At 52.8% G+C, this 23657-nt stretch overlaps 1 protein-coding gene across 1 annotated transcript; it reads right to left on the reverse strand.

Moving 5' to 3' along the window:
* Positions 1–361: 361 nt before the first annotated feature.
* TFAP2E (transcription factor AP-2 epsilon) lies at positions 362–23453 on the reverse strand. Its single transcript, XM_058819970.1, has 7 exons — positions 23345–23453; positions 22790–23236; positions 22437–22488; positions 6598–6826; positions 6270–6388; positions 2383–2524; positions 362–650 (listed from the first exon to the last, which is right to left on the reverse strand). The coding sequence occupies exons 1-7, from the start codon at positions 23369–23371 to the stop codon at positions 362–364; spliced, it is 1305 nt and encodes a 434-aa protein (XP_058675953.1). The 5' UTR covers positions 23372–23453.
* Positions 23454–23657: the final 204 nt, after the last annotated feature.

Genomic DNA, 23657 nt, shown 5'->3' on the forward strand with positions numbered 1-23657 from the left:
TTGCTCTTTCCTCTCAGTTTTTCACTTGGAACAAATTCCAGGATTTCACTATGTTTTTATTTTTTTAAAAAAAGCAAAATAAAATCAAATTGCACATGACTTGTCTTCCTGCATCCACGTTACAAAACAAAAAAAAAAAAGGCAAAACCCCAAAGCCACCAGCCTGGCTTCTCTCAACCTCACTACGTTCATTAGCACTGTTTTCTTCTCAAATTCTTTAAATCTTCCTTTTTTTTCCTGTCTGTTCTTTGTTTGCTTCGTGACATCCAAACTCAGCAGTTCACAAACAGTGCTGTGGGTCACCTTTTTCCCCGTGGAGCCAGGGGAAGCTCCCACGGGGGGAGGCAGCGCTGTAATTTCGTTATTTCCGATGCTTCACCTCTTTGTCTGACGCTTTGGAGTCCCCGGCCGTGTGCCCGTTGCCCGTGCTGTTGAGGAATATTTTATCCAGCCCCTTGAGGGACTCCACCAGGTAGTTCTGGAAGGCGGTGAGGGCGGCACAGATGGCAGGGCCCCCGAAGCCGTGGGTGATGAGGCTGAAATGGGTCAGGCAGCTCTGCACGCCCGGCTCCAGGATCAGCGAGGGGCGGCTGTTCCCCAGCGGAGAGCGATCCTGGGCGATCAGGTCTGCAAACTCCTTGCAAATTTGCCTGAAAAAGAGAGGTTTGGTCACTGAGATGCTGCAGGACACAGCCATGGGATCACAGAACAGTTTGGGTTGGAAGGGACCTGAAAGATCATCCAGTTCTGGTGTGGGCACCAGGTCGCTCAGAACTTCGTCCAACCTAGCATGAAAAATGCATGTGTTTTATGACTGCCTTTTCACAAATATTAAAATGAATATTATATGTGCTGTGTTAGGAAGTGATGCTGTATTAATTCTCTTAAGTGCTGTGTTAAATATAGGTTTAGGTTATAAAAGTTGTTAAAATAGAAACGATGCTATGTAGGATACTTTTTTTAAAGAAAGGACTCGCAGCGAAATAGCAGCCACAGGACACCTGAATCTTTCAGAGAAAAGGAATTTATTGCCTTCTTATCAGAAGAAACGAACTTCTTCCTGCCTCAAAGGTGCTGTTAGGATTCAGAAGAAGAAGCTGGCACTGACCAGACAGAATCCTGTGTTTGAATGGAATTTATGCATCATGTATGAGGTGTATGAATATACAACAGGCTGTTGCTTTTAAGGGTTAATCCTTTGTTAACGTGGGTCCTTTTTCAGGTTTATGCTGCCCAGAAAAGGTACTTGGACTGCCCCTAACTCTTTGTATTTGTTGTCTCATATTGTCCTAATTCAAATTGTCCAAATTATTATTACTCTAATTGTATTACTATTTTAAAAACCATTTTATTACAATTAAACTTTTAAACTTTTAAAAACAAGTGATTGGCGTTTTTAACACTAGCATTAAATGCTTTCAGGGACATCCACAACCTCTATGGGTGCATTTTGGGGTTCTTTTCTGTTCCCTGCCTCAACAGCCACCTCCCCATTGGGAATTTTTGGCTCCAGCCTAGGGAAAGCCACTGAATGCAGAACTGGAGCCACAGCTTGGAAAGGGCACATGAGGCAGTACCAAAATGCTCTCCAGGGCTGGATTACCCTCTCCCATGCAGGGGCAAACCCTCAAATCCCTACAGGCCCTCCCCCTTGCTGGACACCTTCCTTCCCCACAGAAAAGCAAAGTTTGGGGGCTAATGCTGAACCCATCTCTTCCCTGTGGGAATTCACAAAATCAGAGGTTTTGGGAAAGCTGCAAAAGGCAGGCCCCAGAGACAGCATAACTGTGATTGGAGCTGAGCAGCAGCCGTGAGATTGGTCAGCAGAAAAATTATTTAAACTGTAGAAAAGCAAGGACAAATAGAACAATGGTCTGTGTATTAACGCTTGTCTAGAATAACTCTCTAAGCTGCAGAAAAGTTTATCTAGTGAGATATTAGGAAGGTTGAAGCTTCATAATGGAGCTCAGTGTGTTGTGTTTTAAGGCTCACAAGCAGGTATTGTATTCGAAATAAGCAAGCATTGTTTAACCAAAGGTACCTGTGCTTATAGTGGTTGGATGGAACTACTGTCAATGTGCTTTTGCTTTGTGTGATTGGTCAAAAAACTTTTAAAGTGAGCTGTAACATTGAGTTCTTGGTCTGCTGCCTGGGATGTGAGCTGGTGGCATCTTCCCATTGTCATCACCATGTAGTGAGACTGATGCTGGAAAATAAAACAGCTCAAGGCACGTTCCACAGCAACCCTGTACCATTTGTGATTTGTAAATAACGCCCTCGCTGGCGATATTCCCCGCAGAAAAGCAAAGTTTGGGGGCTCATTCTGCCCTGCCAGGCTGCAGATCCCCAGTGCCCCAGTGGCTCCCTGCCCTCTGTACTCACTTGGTGGCCAGCAGCATGTTTTTCCTGGTGTGGAGCTCCGTGGGGTCGGAGTGCTGCCGGCACAGGTACTCCGCTGCTGCCTTGGCCGGGAACTCGGTTTCACAGACGTAGCCAAAATCCCGGGCCAGGTGAATGGCTTCACCTGAGAGCAGGACAGAGGGACATCAGCACTGTGCCAGCACCAGTGGGACTGGGAGCTGGGAACTGGGAGCTGGAAACTGGGAGGTGGGAACTCCTGTAGAGCTTCAGAACCATTGGGGCTCAGTTCTGGTGGCACTGGCGCCCTTCCCTGTCTCAGTGGCCACCCAAGAGCTCTCCCCAACTTCATCTCTTGCTGCAGAAACACCACTGAGTTTCTTATTCTCATCTGTAAATTAGTCTGTGTGGGCCAGATAAGCCAGTGCCAGCTCTAAACAGCACCTGGGTCCTTCCTTTACTACATTTTACCAGAGCATCAAGGCAGGGCTGGCCTTGGAGCAGGGTGAGGAGTGACTCTGGGCACCTGCTGCAAAAGGAAGAACAGCAGAGGCATTTCTTACTTGGGAACATCCCCTGCTGCATCTTTCCCTGCCTCCTCCCAAATTCCCTACTTCTTCCCAAATTTTCTGCTTGGCCTCCCCAAATTGAGAAGAGATTGAAAGGGAAACTGGAGGGACAGAGAGTGACCTCAGCAGGGCAGGAGGGAGGAGGAGAAGGAAGAGGCAGGGGGAAGGGAAAAGAAGAAAGGAAAGGAGGAAGGGAAAGGAGGAAAGGAAAGGAGGAATGAGCAGGAGGAAAGGGCAGGAGGAAGGGAAAGGGAAAGGGAAAGGGAAAGGGAAAGGGAAAGGGAAAGGGAAAGGGAAAGGGAAAGGGAAAGGGAAAGGGAAAGGGAAAGGGAAAGGGAAAGGGAAAGGGAAAGGGAAAGGGAAAGGGAAAGGGAAAGGGAAAGGGAAAGGGAAAGGGAAAGGGAAAGGGAAAGGGAAAGGGAAAGGGAAAGGGAAAGGGAAAGGGAAAGGGAAAGGGAAAGGGAAAGGGAAAGGGAAAGGGAAAGGGAAAGGGAAAGGAAAGGAAAGGAAAGGAAAGGAAAGGAAAGGAAAGGAAAGGAAAGGAAAGGAAAGGAAAGGAAAGGAAAGGAAAGGAAAGGAAAGGAAAGGAAAGGAAGGAAAGGAAAGGAAAGGAAAGGAAAGGAAAGGAAAGGAAAGGAAAGGAAAGGAAAGGAAAGGAAAGGAAAGGAAAGGAAAGGAAAGGAAAGGAAAGGAAAGGAAAGGAAAGGAAAGGAAAGGAAAGGAAAGGAAAGGAAAGGAAAGGAAAGGAGGAATGAGCAGGAGGAAGGGCAGGAGGAAGGGAAAGGAGGAAGAGGCAGGAGGAAAGGGCAGAAGAAAAGGGCAGGAGGAAAGGGCAGGAGGAAGGAGGAGGAGGAAAGGGCAGGAGGAAGGGAAAGGAGGAAGGGAAAGGAGGAAGGAGCAGGAGGAAAGGGCAGGGGGAAGGGAAAGGAGGAAAGGGCAGGAGGAAGGGACAGGGGGAAGAAGAAGAGGAAGGGGCAGGGCGAAGGGGGTTACATCCCCCACAGGGCCCTCGGGCTGCACGTGCAGGCAGCGTATCCATCACCCCGTGGAAATGCCCACCCATTGATGGCATTGATCCATCTCCAGGCGTCCCCGTGGAAATAATCAGAGCTGATGGCCATTGATCATGCCCAACACCCGAAATCCCGCTCGGGCAGGCAGAGCTAATTTTCCTTGCCCCCCTGCTGCTCACATGTATTAGGCCATCCATCCTAAAGCATTAACCCAGATCCCAGCCCAGCCTGCCCAGCTCAGGCTGTGGAGCCCTGACACAGGGAAGTGTCTCTGCCTCCCACACAACAGCAGCACTTTCCACTTCATCTCCTCCTCCAGAGAAAGAGCAAATAAGGTAAACCCAAAGAATCAGAATTGCAATTGTTTGTGTGTTAAAAAAAAAAAAAAAAACAGTCAGAAAGGAACAACTACTGAAAAACTGATACTGGGATAATAAAAGAGAGCTGAGTGGCCTCATGTCAGAGCCAGGATTTATTTCTTCCATGACTGTGTGAGTAGCTGCACATTTTAATGTGTTTTAAAGGCAGTTTGGATGCTGGATTAGAGAGGTGCCAGGGGGAACAGGACACTCTGGCTTTAGTGTTAAAGACACATTGAGCCAGATCCTGAGGAGGAGAGCACACAGAGGGCCATGGTGGGCAGCAAGAGCCTGGCTGAGGGCAAATCTCCTCCCAGGAGCTTAGGGACATTTCTGGAGTGGAAATAGAGCCCTGCTGCTCCCCTGGGTTCCAGGCTGGAGGTGCTCTCATGGAGCATTTGCCCCAGAGAGGGTGGATTGCTTGGTGTACATGGTGAGGACTTCCAAGGGAGATGTTTCTACCTGGTGCTCCCTGGGTTCTCCAGGAATATCCTCCCCATCTCTATGAGTGGCTGTGGGTCAGTGTAAGAAAAAATATTTCATTAGCACTCAACACCCCATCCATACTGACTCTTTTAAATAATTAGACCTCAGGAAGGCAGAGGGGAGAAAACAAATTAAGCCAAGACAGTAAATGTTCAGGGAAGAATGTGTTTGGGGCAGAGAGGGACAAACCAGTTTGTGTCTGCTGGGTGATGGCAGTGCAGCAGCACCTTCCTCTGGGTGAAACATCCCCTGGTTCCATCGTGCTTACAAGCAGGAGGAAATTATATCCATCAAACACACACGGCACCACTCCTATTTACTACGAGCTGGGAAGCAGGAACCAAAACATCAGCAGCCACTTGAAATCAAACTGTATATTTCTTCCTTCCTTTCTTTCCTTCATTCTTTTCTTTCTTTTCTTTTCATGGAAATCAGCCTTTCACTCAGCACAACCAACTGCCCTGGGTAACAACCTCGGCCTAATGAAGCGGGTCATTTCATTTGCTGGCGACAATGGAGATGATTTTCTATTCAGGATCCCAAGGCAGCTGGGCAGGGACACAATGGATTCCTGAGCTCAGAGGGAGGCAGAGCAGTCATTCCATTTGTTTGCATCCCCGTGTGCTTTCCTCAGAGGCAGCATCATCATTTCCATGGTGGGGAGAAGTAAGAGGGGGGGAAATGATCGAGTCAGGCAGGGGCACCTCACATGTCTGGGCAGGGCAGCACCTTTTCCATGGCTCTGAGGGTGGCTGCTCCACACCTGAGCTCCACCTGCAAAACCTCAGAGCAGTTGGACATCTCCTTGGTGTCTCACCCATTTCCTGGAGCAGGGAAGGACTTGGATATGGGGCATTTCCCTTTTACAGGTGACATGACCCGGACCTGAGCTTGGGCATGGTTGGAAGCACCTGAGCTGTGCCTTAGGTGGGCACACGGGGCTGCAGGGCAGCTGGGAAATACTTAGCAGCTTTATTAAGGATTTTTTTGTGTTTGGACTCTGTGACCCAACTGTTAAAAAAGAGCTCAAAGACATGAGGGATGCTCTGAGTTCAAGCCAGAAGGATGCTCACATTCCTGCTTGGCACCCATGAGGAGCCCTTTTCCATGGGCCACACCTGATCCAGCAGAAATAGCTGAGTTTTGAAATAAAGACATGGAAACATAGACTAGAATGGTTTGGACTGGAAGAGACCTTAAAGATCATGCAGTTCCAACCTCCTACCACAGGCAGGGCAAATGTGCTTGGACATTTTCTGGGACATTTGCTGTCTTGGTTTCATTCGTGTTCTGCCCGCTGCCGTCCCAAGAGTCTGCTCATTTAAAAGGACACATTCTTGAATCAGTGTGGAGGCTTACACAGGGACATTGCAATGCTCATTCAGTGGTGACCACTCCATATTTTAAGAGTTCTGGTTTGTGGAAAGCTGGAAATTAAGGGGATGGAAGTTTTGGCACTCTACCCTCCATGGAGGGACTCTTACCTTCCACGAGGGATGTGAGCAGGGTGACGTTGGCAGCTTTGCGCCTTCCTGCAGGTAGATTTAATCCAATTTTCTCTAACCTTTCCCTTAAACACCGACCTCCATTTTTTGATTTGGCTCTGGAAAGAGAAAACAGAGGGAAAATAAATTTCCATGTAATTCATGTTGAAACAACCATAATCCTAATTTAAGCTTTGAGGTTTGAAAGGAAAGAAAAAAAAAAAAAAGCAATAAAAATACTATTCCTTGACGCGCCACACACCAGAATTTCTCATCTCTTTATCTGAGGCAAGAGCTGGTGCTGAACACAGATCCTGGGGCAGCTTACCTGCGGAGGACCCCGCCGAGGAGAGAGGCGTTGAGACACTCGGGGGGCGAGAGCCTCCTCTGCACCTCCCCGACCGTCACCTTGTACTTGGAGGTGGAGCTCAGCAGGGACAGGCGGCCGGGCACGGAGCAGAAAACCTCGTTGGGGTTGGTGACGCCTCCGATGAGGCCGTCCTTGCTCATGGACAGCGCGGGGATGGTGGCGCCGTTGGCCTTGGAGGGGATGGGCACTGGAGACAAGGGACAGGGAGAGAAGAGGAGGTCGTGGCTGAGAGACCTGAACACTCCAGGCAGCTCTGCAGCCCCTCCCAGACAGCAGCACGGCTGCTGGGATGTCTCATTAGCTCCTTGTTTTCCTCAATGAGAGAAGCGAGGTGGGGTGATGAAACTAAACTAAATAAAGGTCGAAGGAAAGGAAGAAGCCTGGACGTTGCCCTGCATTCTCACACCTCCCAGCCCAGCTGTAATTAAAGCCAAGGTTTGGGTTGGTCTCCTGAGCATTGTCATAGTGTGGATGGCTGGACCTGTGGCCAGCTGCCCTCCCTGTCCCCTCTGGGTGCTCCATGGAGTTGAGAGGCCGGGCAAAACGTGGCTGGTCCCATGGCCAGGATGCCAACCCTGTGCAGCTGCAGCCCAGCTCAGTGCCAGCACCCACCAGGCAGGATCAGCCACCTCCATCCCCTGCCCCAAGCCCAGGAGCTGCTGGGCTGGCCGAGAGCTCTGCTTCCCTTATGTGCCCACGGGAACCAGGGGAAAGAGTTCCTCTGCCTTCAGCTCTGGGATTAACCCCACAAATAGCCACAGCCCTAAACTTTCATCATCCCGGGCTTAAAGGAAGCTTGAGAAGATCAAACCCAATTAATACAGCGCAAACTTCCCTTTGCTTAATGGGCAAAAGTCAATTAGCACAAGGTTAGGCAGGCACTGGTAACTGCAGCATCTTGTTGGGCCCATGGCACCACACCAGGGCAAAGGGGCTCAGTTTTCCCATTTGTCATCCCATAAGAAACATTCCTAGATGCAATAAAGGCTTGTAAGTTAAAACTGTAGGTGAAACTTGGATTTATTGGATTTATGCTCTGAAATTAATAACTAATTTAACTCAGGGAGAAAAAAAGCAGGTTTTTGAAATAATCCAAAGACCATTTCAGCCCTGCCATTCTTTGTCCTTCCTCAGGAATGACTGTTCCACAGTCAGATGGCTCCTGCAAGCAATGCAGCAGTGACTGCCATGGTTTATAAAGGAAATACATATGGCCAAAATGAAACAGCAGCCCCAGGATTAACCAGGGAGGGTTCATGGACCTATGAGGGGGCTCTTACAATTGGCATATTGTAAATCCAGCTCAACCACTCGCTAGCATGGCAATAAAAATCAGCACATGCCCATAAAAATGACTCATGTTTTAAGGCTAAGGGATGAATGGAAAGGAGCTGAGGGAAATGGAGTTTCCTCCCAGCACAAAACTTGCACAAAGTCAGGGAGCAAAGGGCGAGATGCACCAGTGCCCTGCTGGAGCTGGCAGCTGTGTCAGTGTTTGCCAGGGCTGAGGCTGGTCTGGGGCAGAACAAACCCCAGGAACATCCCCCTGAGATGTAGGAAACCAGAACTATTTCCAGGAAGGAGCAACTTCAAAGCTTTCCTCCGCAGTCCCAGAACAGGTTAGGTTAGTCTCTAGGGGATCCCTTAAAACCAGAAGTCAGAGCATGGTTTGCAAATACCCGTGCAGTGCTGCTGAGCCGTGAAGCCCTGCAGGGTCTCAGCTATGGGTTCTGCTGCAGAAAGGGCCACCCCCAAACCAGACTCCCCTGGGGAGCAGGTGTTGCTTGTAGAGTGCTGTGAAGAGCTGTGTGTGACTGATCCACTCTGTAACCTGGATTTTATTTGGGTACATCCGTGCATGCCTGTGTTCATGCCATGGCTGCACTCAAGCTGCATGCGTGGCCAGGGATCTGCACACACCCAGGGGACAGCAGAGCCATGCAGGGACAGGGAGAGGGCTCGTGCCTCACCACACATCCATGGGGAGGAGGCAAACCCAGCTGGGACCAGTGTGGCTTAACACCAGAGCCTATGGAGAAGGGTGGGACACAGCCCTGGGTTTGCCAGGCAGCGACAGGGGAGGCACAGGTGATGTTGATGTGCAGCATGGAGACACACAACACTTGGGAAACACTGTACTGGAGGCTTTAGGAATGTCAGAAACGAAGCCCTGGGAAGCTGTGCCCTGGAGCTGACTGCTGTGGAGGGTGAAGCCCAGCACAGCTGGCTCAGCCCAGCTCCGTGCCACGAGCAAACCAGGCAGGCCCCAGCACTGAGCGTGGGTTTTGGCACTGCTCGTCTGCCTCAAAGCCTCAGCCAAGGCCACATCCCCGTCACGTTGGGCTGTGCAGGTGTGGGACAGGGCCGTGTCACGCAGAGATTGTGCCCTCACAGGGGACGTGAGGGAGGCATGGAGCAGGGAGCAGTGCTGGGAGCTGGGCCCTGGAGTCCTGCAGAAGTGCTTCAGCCATTAGACAGCATTGCCTCAATACAACAAGAATAAACAAAGCCACATTCGCCATTAATCACGAGTTATTGTTATTGAGCCTCACCTGCTGCTGTTTGCCTGGTCTGATCTGCAGCTTGTTTGCCCATAAACATGCTGCAGGAGGGAGACAAGCTACCATTAAAGCCTGACAGCTTTGTTTCCTTGGCTTTTGGGGAACCAAAATTGTCTCTTGTCATCTGAGTAAACCAAAAGTCCCCCTCGATCTTCAGCTGCTGCTTTCCCGCTCCCGCAAGCAGCAGGTGATCGGAGCACCTGAGCCAGCCTGCAGACAAGAAGGAAGCATGAGAGAGGAGCGGGCCGGCAGCCCCGCGCCCAGCACCGACCCCCTGAGCCCCGGGCTGCTCCCACAGCTGCCTGCCAGGGCTCAGCCCGGCTCCGGGGCAGGGCAGAGACCCCTGGGGCACAGCAGAGACCCTTTGGCACAGAGCAGAGACCCCTGGGGCACAGGAGAGACTCTTGGGACAGAGCAGAGACCCTTGGGGCAGAGCAGAGACCCCTCGGGACACAGCAGAGACGCTTTGGCACAGAGCAGAGACCTTCGAGGTGCAGGAGAGACCCTTGGGGCAGAGCAGAGACCCCTCAGGACACAGCAGAGACCCTTTGGCACAGAGCAGAGACCTTCAGGGCATAACAGAGACCCCTGGGGCAGAGCAGACACCCTTTGGCACAGAGCAGAGACCCCTCGGGACACAGCAGAGACCCTCTGGCGCAGAGCAGAGACCCTCTCGGGGCACAGGAGAGACCAGAATTGTCTCTTGTCATCTGAGTAAACCAAAAGTCCCCCTCGATCTTCAGCTGCTGCTTTCCTGCTCCCGCAAGCAGCAGGTGATCGGAGCAGAGCAGAGACCCATTGAGGCACAGGAGAGACCCCTCGGGACACAGCAGAGACCCTCGGGGCATAGGAGAGACCATTGGGGCATAGGACAGACCATTGGGGCAGAGCAGAGACCCTTGGGGCACAGGAGAGACCCTTTGGCACAGAGCAGAGACCCTCGGGACACAGCAGAGACACTTCAGGGCACAGCAGAGACCCTTGGGGTGCAGCAGAGACCCCTTGGGGCAGAGCAGAGACCCTCGGGGCAGAGCAGAGACCCCTCGGGGCAGAGACAGGGTCTGCACGGTGACTTTGAGGCGCTGAACAGCCCCGATGTGAGCGTGGATTGCGGCGCCTGAGCAAAGGAGCAGCCGGGCACAGCAAGGACCTGAGAGCCGCCCGTGTGGGATGGAAATTCTCATTGTGTCACTGCACACACATCCCTCCTATGGATCTGCCACAGGACACACCCGTTTTTGGCATCACCTCTCCCGCAGGGACCCGGCTCTCCCTCCCTCGTCCCCCTGGCAGCAGCTTGGGCAGGGTCAGGTCCCAGTCCTGCCCATGGAAACACAGGAACACATCCCAGAGATGCTCGTGCGCACAGTGACACACCAACACGCTGCAAAGGCTGATGAGGAAGGGTTGGATGCTGCTGCCCAAACAACCACAGCTCCAGCCCTGCCTGGTGAGCAGGATGGGGCACCCCTGGGTCACCCCAGCCCACCCCAGGAAGCTACAAATGGCACAAGTGGGAGTTTGGGTTGATTCAGCCAAAGAAAGGGGAAGAAGGAGACCTCAGACCTTTAAAAACTGCTCAGAGCACTCCTGGGGAATGCAAGGTCCTCTTTGTTATCTGTTCTTATTATTTATCAATTATTATTTATTGATGCTTGATTGATTCACTCTGTCCTCCTAGTTTTCTTAAGCTGCCTGGCATTTCTGAGAGGGTTTTTTCCCGTGGAAGTGCTTTTTATTCAGATTAGTCCTGCTGCTTCTAAATCAGCAAATTCAGGTGAGCTTGGCTGCAGATTTCAAAAACTGAAGCCCCTGTGACACATTTTGACCTGGACTGGGGATGCTGCAGGTGGGCAGGACACAGGTAAGCACTGACACAGGTCAGAGCAGTCAGATCCGAAAGGGAAAACAGATTTTGGAATAAGGTTGTGCTGGCAGGCCTCAAAGGGCTTCACACACTGCTGATCCTCAGTGCAGTGCAGGTACAGCACCAGCCACAAAGCCATTAACTCACTCCTGACTCAAGGCAGCTCCTGAAAATTGAGGCACAGAGCAAGTTAAATGATTTACCAGAGCTCAGGAACGTGGGCATGATGTGTGTGTGTGCCATTCCAGTCTGTGGCAATGCCTTTCTAAGCAATCCAGGTTCAGCTGATGCCCAAGTGTTGGGAAATGCTGTGCTGCAGGCTGGTTACACACAGCCTCTGTTTTCCTAGCTCTGGATTTTCTGTAGGAAGCTGTGAAATCGAGCTGTTTGTCACTCCATCATCTTGGCTCCTGGAGCTGTGGAGATTTGGAGAAGGGCAGCATGGCAGTAACAGCACACAGCAGAATCTTGCTGAGTGTGGGGAGGGAAATGATCCCCATTTCTTCTGTACACCTCACAGGGAGCGTTTCCATCAGACTCAGCCTCTCACTGCAGCCCTGAACCTCACAGGGCAGGTGCCGTTTGCAATCTGTTCTATTCCAGGTGTGTGTGAGCAGCACTGGAGAGACACAAACTCCCAGAGAGTCGCTTGGAGCAGGTACCCATGACTCCATCCTCCCTGTGAACCTCAAGGTTTGTCATCTCCCATCAGAGAAACCTTTTGTGTTCAGTCAGCTCTGGTTTGTCTTTAAAACACACCCTGGTGTAACTGTCAGATAATGAACCCCACAACTGCATTTGCTGTGGCTCGAAAAACCCTGATGCAGAAAGAGATTTCAAACAAGTCCTGGTGTCCAAAACCACCAAAGGTTTCATCCCTTGGCTTCCCTGAGCTGCAGAACACCCTGCCTGCCTGGGGTTATCTCTTTGTATCTGGCACAGCCAGAATGAAATTGTGTTATGACACAGGACAAGTCACCATCCCAGTCTGGGCTTGACTGTCTCCAGCAACAAATTGCAGATAATAATACAATAATGTCTACCTGGGAGGGATGTTATGGTGCCCAATTAAAACTTTCCAAGCAATCTCTGGTGGGAGATTTCTCCAGGGGAGAAGTCCTTGGGTGTTGAATGCACCAGGAGGAGCTGGTCCAGCCCCTGAGCACGGGATGTGATGATGCCCCTTGGAGCAGACAGGTGCTGGGATCCATAAAATTAGAGGGTTTTGAGAAAGTAACAACAGGTAATGGAAAGGCAATTCCATGAAGAGCAGGAGTCCCACACCTCCAGCGATGCTGCAGCCCATGGGATGGGATGTCACAGCTTTGAATCCCTGAGGGTTTTTCAGGAGACAGCCGGGAGAAAGATAAAACCGCGGCTGAATGGATTGCTCAGCTGTGAATCCAGAGAATGGAATAAGGAGCTTCATTCCTACAAAGTGTCCCAACAGAAAGCACAAAATTTCTGCCACTTCCGGCTTGCAGATCCTTTAGCTTTTAAGTTTAAGAGGTTAAAAAAAGGAGCAAAACAAACCCATCCTTCAAATGCTTTTACCTAGAAAACCTTGGAGAATTTCCTGCTTTTGCCCAGTGAAATCCAGCACGAGCCGATCCTCCTCCTCTTCCTCATCCTCCCTCTCCCGCACGCTCCGGGCTGAGGATGCTCCATCCCTCAGCTCCTGCATTCCTTCTCCTTCCTCATATTTGTTCACCAAAGTCTGTGGGTGAAATTACCATTGTGATTCCTGGAAATGGGCACTTTGAAATGTAAATATTCGGTGAAAAAGGTGCAGCTGCAGCCCAGCTAAGTCTTCGGTGCGGGGAGCTGCAGGAGCCGGTGTCCGTGCTCAGGGCTGGCAGCAAAACATCGATTTTTGGGTTTAAGGGAAAAGAAACTTTCCTACAAAAAGAGAAAAATACGAAGTACAGACTCGTTTCCATAGGAGAAATGCGCTGCTCGCTTGCAAAATTATCTGTAAGCAGGAAAAATTGTGGTACTTGGGAATTGAGTTGCTTATCGTGGTGTTGTTATTTGTTCTGTTCCATTTCCAGCTGGAGCTCGGGGTGCTGTAAGGGGAAAAACAGGTCCGGAGGGAACATGCAAATCGCTGCCCGTCTTACAAGTCTGTTTTCTTGTCTCTCCAGGTCCACTGCAGGTAAATTCTCTTCCTCGGTCAGGCGGAATCCCCGAATATCGGAGCTTTTATTGCGACATCCCTTTAAAAGTGGGAGTGTGCTGCTGTGGAGGTTGCATTTTAAAGAGGTAGCAGTGAATCGCCTTAGGAGACAACCTGGGACAAAGCAATCGCTCATCTTCAGGCACAGCAGCTCTGTCTGCAGCCCCCACCAAAGCCCCTGAGCCCCCCGTCCCTCTCCAGAGAGGGCTGTGATGTAAATTATAACATGGAGATACATATATAAAAAAAATATCTGGATGTGGGTGCGAGCCAGGGAAAGCTGCTCCTGCCATCCCTTTAAAAGCCCTTTTTCAGGGAGGAGGTGCTGCAGAGTTCAGCTGCACCAATTTCCCGGTGTTTCAGCAGAGAGGTATTTATGGATGGTCCAGGGAAGGAGGTCAGAGCCATCAGCTGTATTTCAAACGCACACGCTGTAATTATCCTCTCTTCCCAGAGGGGATTATACAGGTATTCTCTTTATCTCCAATGCACAACCTGAACCAAGTCCCCCTGCCAAAGAGCCTCTCTAGGAACCGCCAGCATCGGCCTTTTCAAATGGAAGGATGGAAAGAATCTTGGTTTTATCTGTGGGTTTTCGAGATCGCTGGGCTCTGATAGGGAAATGAATCTCGGACCCTCAGAGGAGAGCAGGGATACAGCCTCAATCTATTCCCATGAGAAAGCTGATCAGGAGAGGTCCCATGCCTATGCAAAACTCCCATATTTAACATTTTGTTTCCTATGCAAATCCATTCATCACGTTGGGAAGGAAATATGAAGTTGCCATGTGATATTAATTCCATTTTTCATTCTGCACCTCTGTTTGACCCAGTGAAGTCCCAGCCATGTGTCACTGCAGGTGTCTCCTGGGGAGTTTTGAGATGGATCTGAAGAGCAGGAAGGTTCAGACTCCCCCAAATCCATGGGTACAATGGCTTGGTCAAGAATGGTCCCTGCTGAATACATCATGCTTTGATAAGAATGGCCAGCTGATATAATATTAAAATTTACTCAGCCCCCTGTGCTCCTGCAGGACTTGGGAAGGGGACTAGAAAGTGCTTTGCAATTGATAATTCAGCCAATGCATTTTCTGCTTCACCATTTAGGAATGACTCGACCTCAAATATGCTGCTGTTCAGTTTGTCAGTTTTTTGGGAACTGCTCACAATTAATTTGTGGTGAGTTCCCACATGTTTCCTTTCCATGCTTCATTTCATGGAGTGGATTTTGCTGTCTGGGGAACCCTGATGTCACAGTCTGAGGAGTAACTGCAGAAACACTTCACTGGAAGGCACCAAACATCAATGATTAGAATGTCCCCCTAAATAGTAAAACTCAGGTGTCTGAACCTTTAAAGGGAATGAATGAAAACTATTTGGGTTCTGCTTTTGAGGGACAAAGTGTTTGGAGATATTTCCTGCACTGTTGGTTGGAAGCCACCCCGATGCAGCGACTTCATTGAGAAGTCAGTTTAATCTGGTAATTCACATTATTTCCATCCCCCTTGATTCTAAATTACTTTTTCTGAATCTGCAGCTATGCCTTTCCATACCTACACTAGAAAATTAACCATTTCAATTTCAGTTCAATTACTGAATAATTATTTAAAATTCAGTTCAAATTCTGCCGATATAGAATTCGTGTTTCACAGCACAAACCGGGCAGGTTTAGAAACGGGAGACTGGAGAGCCAGAGGATTTAATCCAGAGGAATTGAAAAGCCACACTGCTCCATGCTGACACCAAGGGAAGTTCCCCATCCAATGTCACCCCTGGCTGTGCTGCAATGAGTGATCCCAGCCCCACACACCCCATAACTCAGCCTGCAGCATCAACCACCCCAAATTCACTCCTTTAGCAGCACAAACACTTCGGCGCCCAGTCTATGAGATCTTTATGTGTTTAAACACATAATCCATTTCACAACAACATGCAGGGGAGCTTTTCCCTGTATTCCCTGTAGATGCACCTGAATTTGTGTGGTTGGGATCTCCATAATCTAAAAGGGAAGAACAAAGCTGTGACATCGCGGCGAGCGGCGGCCGATCCTGTGGAAGCCACTGCCACGTTCCTGTCAATTTGTTAAATCTATTCAGGTTGTTGTTGAAGGGCAAAAGACCATCCGGCAAAGATTAGACATGAATAATAATAGAAAAACTTCTTCCTTTTGTACTGAGCTCGCTGCCAGCCCGCCGTGCTGGCGGGGTTTCAGTCTGGGTTTGACCACAGCAACGTGAATCTCTCGGTTCAGCGGCTCCTCGGAGCTGCTCACCCACTGTCACAGCAAAAAAGGCTTTTCCTTTTCCTTGCTCAGGTGCCCTGGGTCGCTGACACCAGTGTATTGCTGAGACAAACCCTCTGATGACGGTTTTTCGATGGCCACCCCATCTCTTGCTAACTGGGATATTATGCTGGAAACCTCCCGAGCACCCTCGGTCAGATCCTCTGCTCGCACCTCTCCAGGCCTGGGATGGTGGCTCTGCTTTCTCCCACACATGTGGCCACTCTGGGGCTCCCAGGGAGCCCTGGGGACACCACCTGGGACCTGTCTGACCAGTCCGGAGGGAGCAGGGCCTGACCCAGTCCCTCTCTCGCTGGCGCCTCGGCACTCTGGTGACTGATGCCAGATAAATGCCTGAGATAGAGGGTGGGGAGACTCAGCCCAGCTGGAATCCCAAGCACGCACCACAGACACCGAGATGGATTTTTAAGCCACGAAGGTGAACCTGCTCCCAGCTCCCCTTGTCCTGCTCCAAGCCCCAAGCTCCTGCCAGGCTATGTTTTGGGGTTGTTTAATTGCAATGGGCACCTTGGGCTCTTTTCTAGCAATTCCCTCTCACTCCCATTCTCTGCCCTTTCCCCCCAAACCACAACCAAAGGGAAGGAAGAGCTGGGTTGGGGACAGGCCAGGGAGATGGGAGCTGAGCACGCAGAAGCATCACATCCAGATTTGTTAATTAGTTCCTCAATTAAGAATTAAAATAAACAAACAAATGGAAGGACAGCAAGAGTGAGTAATTCCCTGGATCACACAGGAAAGGGTGGGATGGTTTAGTGGTTAGAGCGCTAGTCTAGGACTTCAGAGAACCTCATTTAGGCTTCAAATAATTAAGAGAGATTGCAAACATTTTTTTTTCTGAGATCATCTATCTTGGAATATTATTAAACTGGGAGGAATAATCTGTGTTTGCCTCTGCTCTGCTGCAGGTTTAGTGTGACCCTGGTCTGGAGTGACATTTATGGGTCCCTATGGGTCTTGCCTGTGTCTGTGCTGCCCTGGGTGTGTGTCCTGATGGACCCCAGTGAGGCAGGGACCTGGGCTGTCATACAAATGAAGATCTTGGCACCACTTCCTTTGCAGGGACCAACACCACAGGTGTCACCTGGCCAAGGCTGTCCTGCTGCCACTCCACATGTGGATGAAGAGGCCCCTGTGGGAGCCAGGGTAGTGATGTGACAGCAGCCAACAAACTGCAAAATCACCTAACAGCCCCCAAAATATGAAGGGAAAGGTGCTCCAGAGCAAGCCCAACACATCTGTGCTGCTCTCTCAGAGCTGTCCATGGAGAAGCCTCACCTGAGGTTCTCCCAGAACAGAGGTGCTGCTGCTTTGGCTCAAGCCACACGCCAAAAAAACAACCCAAGCTGGCTTTCCTGAACCTACCCTTTAAGAGTTGCTCTTTATTTCAAACCAAGAAAAAAATTCATTTAGAAACATCTAATTAAACAGTAAGTCATGACAAGGTACATGAAACTTGGAGATAACACATGCCTGGGAGGCACCGGGGAGGTTGAGACAAAGCCCAGCGCCTTCACCAGTACCCGCGTGTGTTATCTCACATGAACACACACCTGGGCTTATCCTGGTGCAATTATAGGACATTAAAAATATAATTTTAATGGAGGAATGGTGATCTGGATGCAGTTCAGAGTGAAAACTTTCTTTCAAGTTCCTCTGTTTGATTAGTAGGTGTTCCTGCCGCGCACGGCGAGCGCGCGAGGGAGAAGCAGCAGGCTCGGGAGGTGTGACTGCGTTTCGAGGAGCGCTGCTCTATCTCCCGGTGTGTGCGAGGGCTTGTCCAAACTTTAAAGCATTCATGAGCAGCACTAAGGCAGCAAAACTTCCAGTCAAGACCCGGCTTGTCCCGGGTGAGCCCCTTTTCCTACTCAGGCAAACTGCTGCAGCAATGAGGCTGCAGAGAGCTGGGAGGGCTCCCCAGTGAGCCCAGCACCCTGCAGTTGACTGGGAGCCAAGTACCTCCACCCACGGCCCTGGACAGTCCTGTAAAAGCTGTGTCTTCACAGCCCCAGGTGTTTTACAGCATGACCTCATTTATTACCTTGCTCGTCACAGGAAATGATGTTTATCTAATCTACCATTCTTTCAGGGTTTTTTTTTTTTTTTTCCCCTCTGCCACATCTGGCTTCTTACATTTCTCACAGCTCGATTCCTCCTTGCACCAAAACAAAGGAGAAATGGCACTGCTGCCATCAGGCCAGTGCCCCAATCCCACCAGCCTGAGAAGAAGCTGAGAAGGTTCAAAACCTGGAGCTCGCGTGCGGTGGCGAGTGGATCTGAGGATCTCGGCCTTAATCTCCCTCCTCTGCTGCATTCCTTAGCAGTGACAGCTACTTCTTGCAATATTCCTGACTGTGGGCTCTGAGGCACAGCTTTCCATCTGCCTGTCCAGTATCAAGCCAAACAGGTCCACATTCCTGAGCAGAAACGCTAGCACTGCCCCTCGGAGCGGCTGGATGGAAACTGGAACAAGTCACAAACATCAGGGAGGGCGGCAGGAGCAGATCCACAGAAACGAGGGACAGTGGCAGCACCAGAGCCACAGAAATGAGGGACAGTGGCAGCACCAGATCCACAGAAACGAGGGACAGTGGCAGGAGCAGATCCACAGAAATGAGGGACAGTGGCAGGAGCAGATCCACAAACACAAGGGACAGTGGCAGGAGCAGATCCACAAACACAAGGGACAGTGGCAGGAGCAGAGCCACAAACACAAGGGACAGTGGCAGGAGCAGATCCACAGGAGCAGATCCACAAACACCAGGCACAGTGGCAGGAGCAGGTCTCACTGCCCCAGCACGGAGCTGTGCGTGCCTGGGTGCCAGTGTGAGCCCACGCTGGTCACACCCTGCTCTGCCTCTACTCCAGGTTGTAAAATGCCACAGCCAAAACTCGTGCCCTCGAGCGGGTGCACCAGCCCCTGTGGCTCACCCTGCTCCTGCTGCCACAGGGCCCCAGATCTCCCCTGCCCACCTCCAGCAGGAGCCAGGGCTGCTCCCACACCCCAGGTGCCAGGGAAAGAGGTTTGTATTTTTCTTTGCAATAAAAAGGCTCTCCCAGAAGCTTTCTGCTGATCCCAAAAGGATGTGAAAGCAATAAAACCCCTCCTTATTTTACAACCAAGCCGCGGGATTTTTTGCTACTGAGCACGACGACCTAAATGCTTGATTTCATAACCAGAAGGTCGCACCCTGCACCAGGAGCTCGGGACTTGCTGAGTCCCCAATTTTATCTCTGGGGGGGTCTCACAGCCAGACCTTGATAGCTGATCTGGGCAACTAAACATCAGGGCAGCAGGTGAGTGGAGCAGAAAATTCCTGAGCTGCTGTATACAAAGCAGATAGAGCCCCAACTGAACTATTTCAGAGCTAATTTTAATGTTTCCCAGTCTAATATTTCCTGGTCTTATATAAATGCTTGGAAGGAAAAGTAATAGTAATAATAATAATAATAATAATAATAATAATAATAATAATAATTCGACCACAAACAAAACAACAACAAAAGAAAGGCAAATAAAACAATTTCTGAAATACTGCTGGGAAAAAAGGGAGAATGAACAAATGGGGGTACAAGATATTCATAAATGCTCTGCTGCCCTATCCAAGATTTAATCCATTTGATTCCCAAACGAAATCTATCACCCCATTTGTCACGACAGCACGGGGGAAAGACTCATCCTCCATTTTTCAGAATTATCACATCTCTCCGTGCTCCAAGCGAAATCCCAGCTCACCCACCGCGCCCCACATTCAAACCGGACCCTTCACCGGGGATTTCTCGGTGCCTTTCACCACCCTGAGCGCCTCCAGCCCTGGGGATCACCACGGCGATAACGAACCAGAGCCAGTCCCGAGGGCAGCGGTGGAAATGGGTGTTTGAGCTCCTGTTTCCAGCCGGGATCTGCCTCCCTGGGCTGCCCCCGAAGGGAAGCGGGATGGGGATCCCGGGATGGGGGTCCCGGGATGGTTCCCGAGCCCTTCCTGGGGTGAATCCCCGCTTTTCATCTCCGCTTGTTTCATTCAGAGTTACCTGCAGGAAGGCATCGGAGCGCTGCGGGCTGGGGAAAACACTCGGAGGGGGAAAAGTGGCAAAGCACCGCAGCTCCGAGATGCCCACAAAATCCTTGGAATTATATTAAGGGCGGGAAGTTTATTTGAGAAGGAAAAGGAGGGAAAACAGACACGCGGTGAGGGATGCTCCCACATAGCACTCCGAGGCTCCGGGCAGGGGGACATCGGCAGTGACCTCCCCTGTCACAGGGATGTCCCCAAAAACCGGGATGCGGGAGGGGACAGGCTGCGGGGACAGCGCGGGGCTGCGGGCTCGTCCCTCCCGTTCCGGGCTCTGTCCGACCGGGCACTAAACGCGACTCCAAATATGGGAGCTAAAAGGGAGGTTTGGGGATTTAGGGCAGGTGATTAATACGTTGTTGAACCAGGACAATGGTATCTGGTACTAATTGGGCGAGATAAATCTGTTTCCACACGCAAAGATTTCTATCAGGTTTCTGTGCGACGGCCATTCCGTCTGGAATTCCGGGATTAATCGGTGTTTGGGGTCTCGGTGTGATTTAGGACAAAACTGCGCTTTTTGGGTTTAACCTCGCTCCCTTCAGAGAGGGGATTCTCGAACCCTGCTGCCCGGCCGCTCCCTCCGGCTCTTTCTGCCCGGGACCCGCCGGGAGCTGCCTCAGATGGATTTAATTTAATTTTATTTTATTTTTCCTGGGGTGTCATTCACCCTCAGCGGCTCTGGCCCCGCTGGGGCTCCAGAACACAGCTCAAAGCTGACAGAGCCGCGTTTTATACATTCTAAAATTAAATAAAGCCGAATGTAAAGGAATTTATTCCCCGGGCCGTGTGGAGGGCAGAGGGGTTTGATCCGGGATCCCTGGCTGCAGCTTCCATAATTTTTCCGATTTCTTTAGAGCTGGACTCGCCCTTTTGGGAGCTTCCAGGAGCAGGGGAAGAGGAGCACTCCGGCCCTCGTTCTCCCGATCCCTGATAGCGTGGAGGGTGGTGGAGCAGTGCCGGGACAGAGCCCCGGTGGCTCCGTCCCGCCGCTTCCACTGGGGCTGCCCAGCTCCCCACCACAATCACGCTCTTGGCTTTGGATTTATCGATTTCTCCAGCAAACTCGGAGCTTCGCGCTCCAAACACAGGAATAATAATAGGAAAAATTAAAATAATAATAAAGAGGGCAAAAACAGGGACGGAAAAGATGTATTAATATTAAAAAAAAAAATTTAAAATACCCAAACAAGAACGGGCGTGGAAGAACAAGTGTCCGTGAGCACAGGGGCTGCGGTTGAGATTTTTGCACCGTTCCTGCCTTCAGCCAGAGATATTTTAATTTTATTTTTCCTTTCTTCTTTTTTTTTTTTTTTTTAATTTTTCTTTCCAAGACTAGAGAACTAGAGAATCTTAAAGGGCAAAAAAACAGGCACTAAACAACGACAAATCCGCCTGATAGGAGATAAAAAATTCTAAGTAATGGCGCTTTTGGAAAAAGGAGGGGAAATACCTCATTGAACCATTATAACTCCAACCGAACTTCCAGACAAACATTCCCACTCCGGGATATTTCCCGAGCGTTCCGAGGCGCTCCTGCCCTGCCCAAGCCACCGAGGTAAGGTCGGTGCCGGCTCAGCTTCTTGCGAGCATTCCTCACTCCCGAATGTTTAATGAAACGCCTCTCCAGCGTTCTGATTAAAGCTCAATTAATGCGGGTCATTAATGTCCCGCTGGCAGCCGCGCGTTCCTAGAACAGCTTTTTGTAGGGAAAGGGGATTCCGCTCCCCCCGGAACGACCGACGGCAGCTGGGGAAGAACCGCAGGATCGGGAGGTTTTTCATGCATTTACCGGGGATCGCCCATGGCCCGGACGAGCACCGGGGCTGCAGCACCCACCGGCCCACGTTACCGAGCCGTCCCGGAGGCTGCGGTTCCGTTGTGGTTAAACGCATCCTTCCCATGCACATTTTTTGTAAAAAATCGCGGGGAGAAGCCAAGAGCAGTGCTGGATATTCCATAGCAGGGATCGCCCCGAGCCCCGCACCGGACGCTCCTCTCATCGCTCTCGCAACGGCCCGGCGGAAAATTTAGCACAGAAATATTTTGGGGAGTTGGGCTATTTACCCACCGGTTCCTTGGGTGGGATGTGGGGGACAGATCAGGGTGCGGGACAGAACCGGACGCGGGAGATCTCGGGGGTCGAGCGGGGTGTCTGCCCGTAGCCCCGATCCCCGCTCCAGTCCCGGCGGGGAAGGCTGCTCCTCCCCTCCGGTCCCGGAGCCAAGCCCCGGTTCTGGAGCGGCTCACGGGGGTCTCCGCAGACCCGGGTTTTGCCGAGGTGGGGATGCGGGACAGGCAGCACCGGCCCCAAAGCCGAGCCACTTCTCGCCTCCGTTAAACGCGTCCTTCCCTCGGTACCAGTCCCACCGAATGGTGTGAAGGGTCCGCGGCCCGCGCTGCCTCCGCCGCCGCCAGGCACGGGGCTCCGACCGGGAAACGGCGGGACCGGGAGCAACGGGAGCTGCCGCTGAGCACCACCGGGGCATCCCCGCGCTTTCCATGCAAACCGTACGCGGCCGCCGGCGGGCTGGGCCCCGGGGCTCACGGACAGCAGCGTCCGCCCGTCCGGGCCCTCCGGTACCGGGAGGGAGCGGCGGCCGCGGCACCGCCCGAGGGAGAGCAGCGGGCCGGGGGGCGGGTGGGAGCACTGGCCCGCCGGGACCCGCCGCTTTCGTTTTAGTCTCGCCGGGAACAGCAGCGAGCCCGTCCCGACGGGCGGGGAGCAGCCCCGCGGGGGCACCCGACGCTGGGGAGCCCCGAGGGCAGGAGCGGGGCCCGGTCCGGTGCCGCTTTCCGCTGAGCCGCCGCGCTCTTCTTACCTTTCTTGATCACGGACTGATCGAGCAGGTTCATGCCGCCGTCGTCCACGGCCTGAAAGCACCGAGGGAAGGAAGAGCCGTCAGCCGGCTCCGGGCACCGGCTGCCCGCGGCGCGGGTACGGCCCGAGCCCCCCCTGCCCCCGGCCAGAGGGAATTCTGAGGGCACGAACGAGCCCCAGTAATGGGAATCCCCGGCCCGGTGTTTGTGCTTGCCCGGGGGTACGAACGCCGTGGGGCCCGACTTGTCCCGGCCTGGAATCCCCGGTGGCACAGGCAGAGGGAGATCTGGCCCCATCCCCGGGCAACCAACCCACCCCGGGCACCCTCCCGGTGCTCCCGCCGTCCCCCCGTACCTGGATGTCCTCGAGGCCGTGGTGGCCGAGGCCGTGGAGGCCCAGCGGGCCGTCGGCGAGGCCGTGGCCGCCGTCGGGCAGCCCGTGGAGCAGGCGGGGCACGGCGGGGTACTCGCGGCGAGGGTCGAGCCCCAGGGCGCGGTGCGTCTGCGAGAGCAGCCCCGGCTCGTCCTGCCGGCCGCGCTGCGGGGGCCAGGCCGGCTGCTGGTGCTGGTGCAGGGGGCTGAGCGCCGCGTACGGGTCCGCCAGGTGAGGGTAAGCGGGCTCCTGGCCCTGCGGGTACGGCAGCGGCGGCTGCGGGTACGGCGGGGGGAAGTAGGGCGGCTGGAAGTCGGCGGCGGGCGTGTGGCAGAGCGGCGGCGCCGAGCCATAGGGCGCCTGGTTGAGCGAGGGCAGCTGCGGCAGGCGGGCCCCGGCCGGCGCCCCGGGCAGCCCCTCGGCTCGGTCCTGCGGCGGCGAAAAGAGCGGCGGTGAGGCGGGCACGGACCCCCGGCCCCATTCTCCCACCCCCCGTCCCGTCCCGTCTCGCCCCACGCGTGCCCGTCCCGCACTCACCATGCCCGGGTAGCTGTGCACAAGCATCGGTGCGGGCCCGCGGCAAGCCCCGGGCGGGCCGGGCCCCGGGGGTGCCCCCGTCTCCGCCCCTCTATCCCGCCGGAGCGGCGTCTCCCATCGCCCGCCCGCTCCTCTGCGCCGGCCCCGACTCCATGCACGCCAGTTATAGCGGCGGGGGCGCGCCCGCCGCCCCGGGAGCGCGCGTCAGAGCGCGGGGACGGGGACGCGCCGCCCGCTCCCGCGGGGCCCCGACGGCTCCCGACAGCGGGCGCGGCGGGACGGCGGCGGGAGGCGGCCGGGGCGGGGGGCGAGG

Source organism: Ammospiza caudacuta, chromosome 25, assembly GCF_027887145.1.
Source record: "Ammospiza caudacuta isolate bAmmCau1 chromosome 25, bAmmCau1.pri, whole genome shotgun sequence".
Classification (NCBI taxonomy): domain Eukaryota; kingdom Metazoa; phylum Chordata; class Aves; order Passeriformes; family Passerellidae; genus Ammospiza; species Ammospiza caudacuta.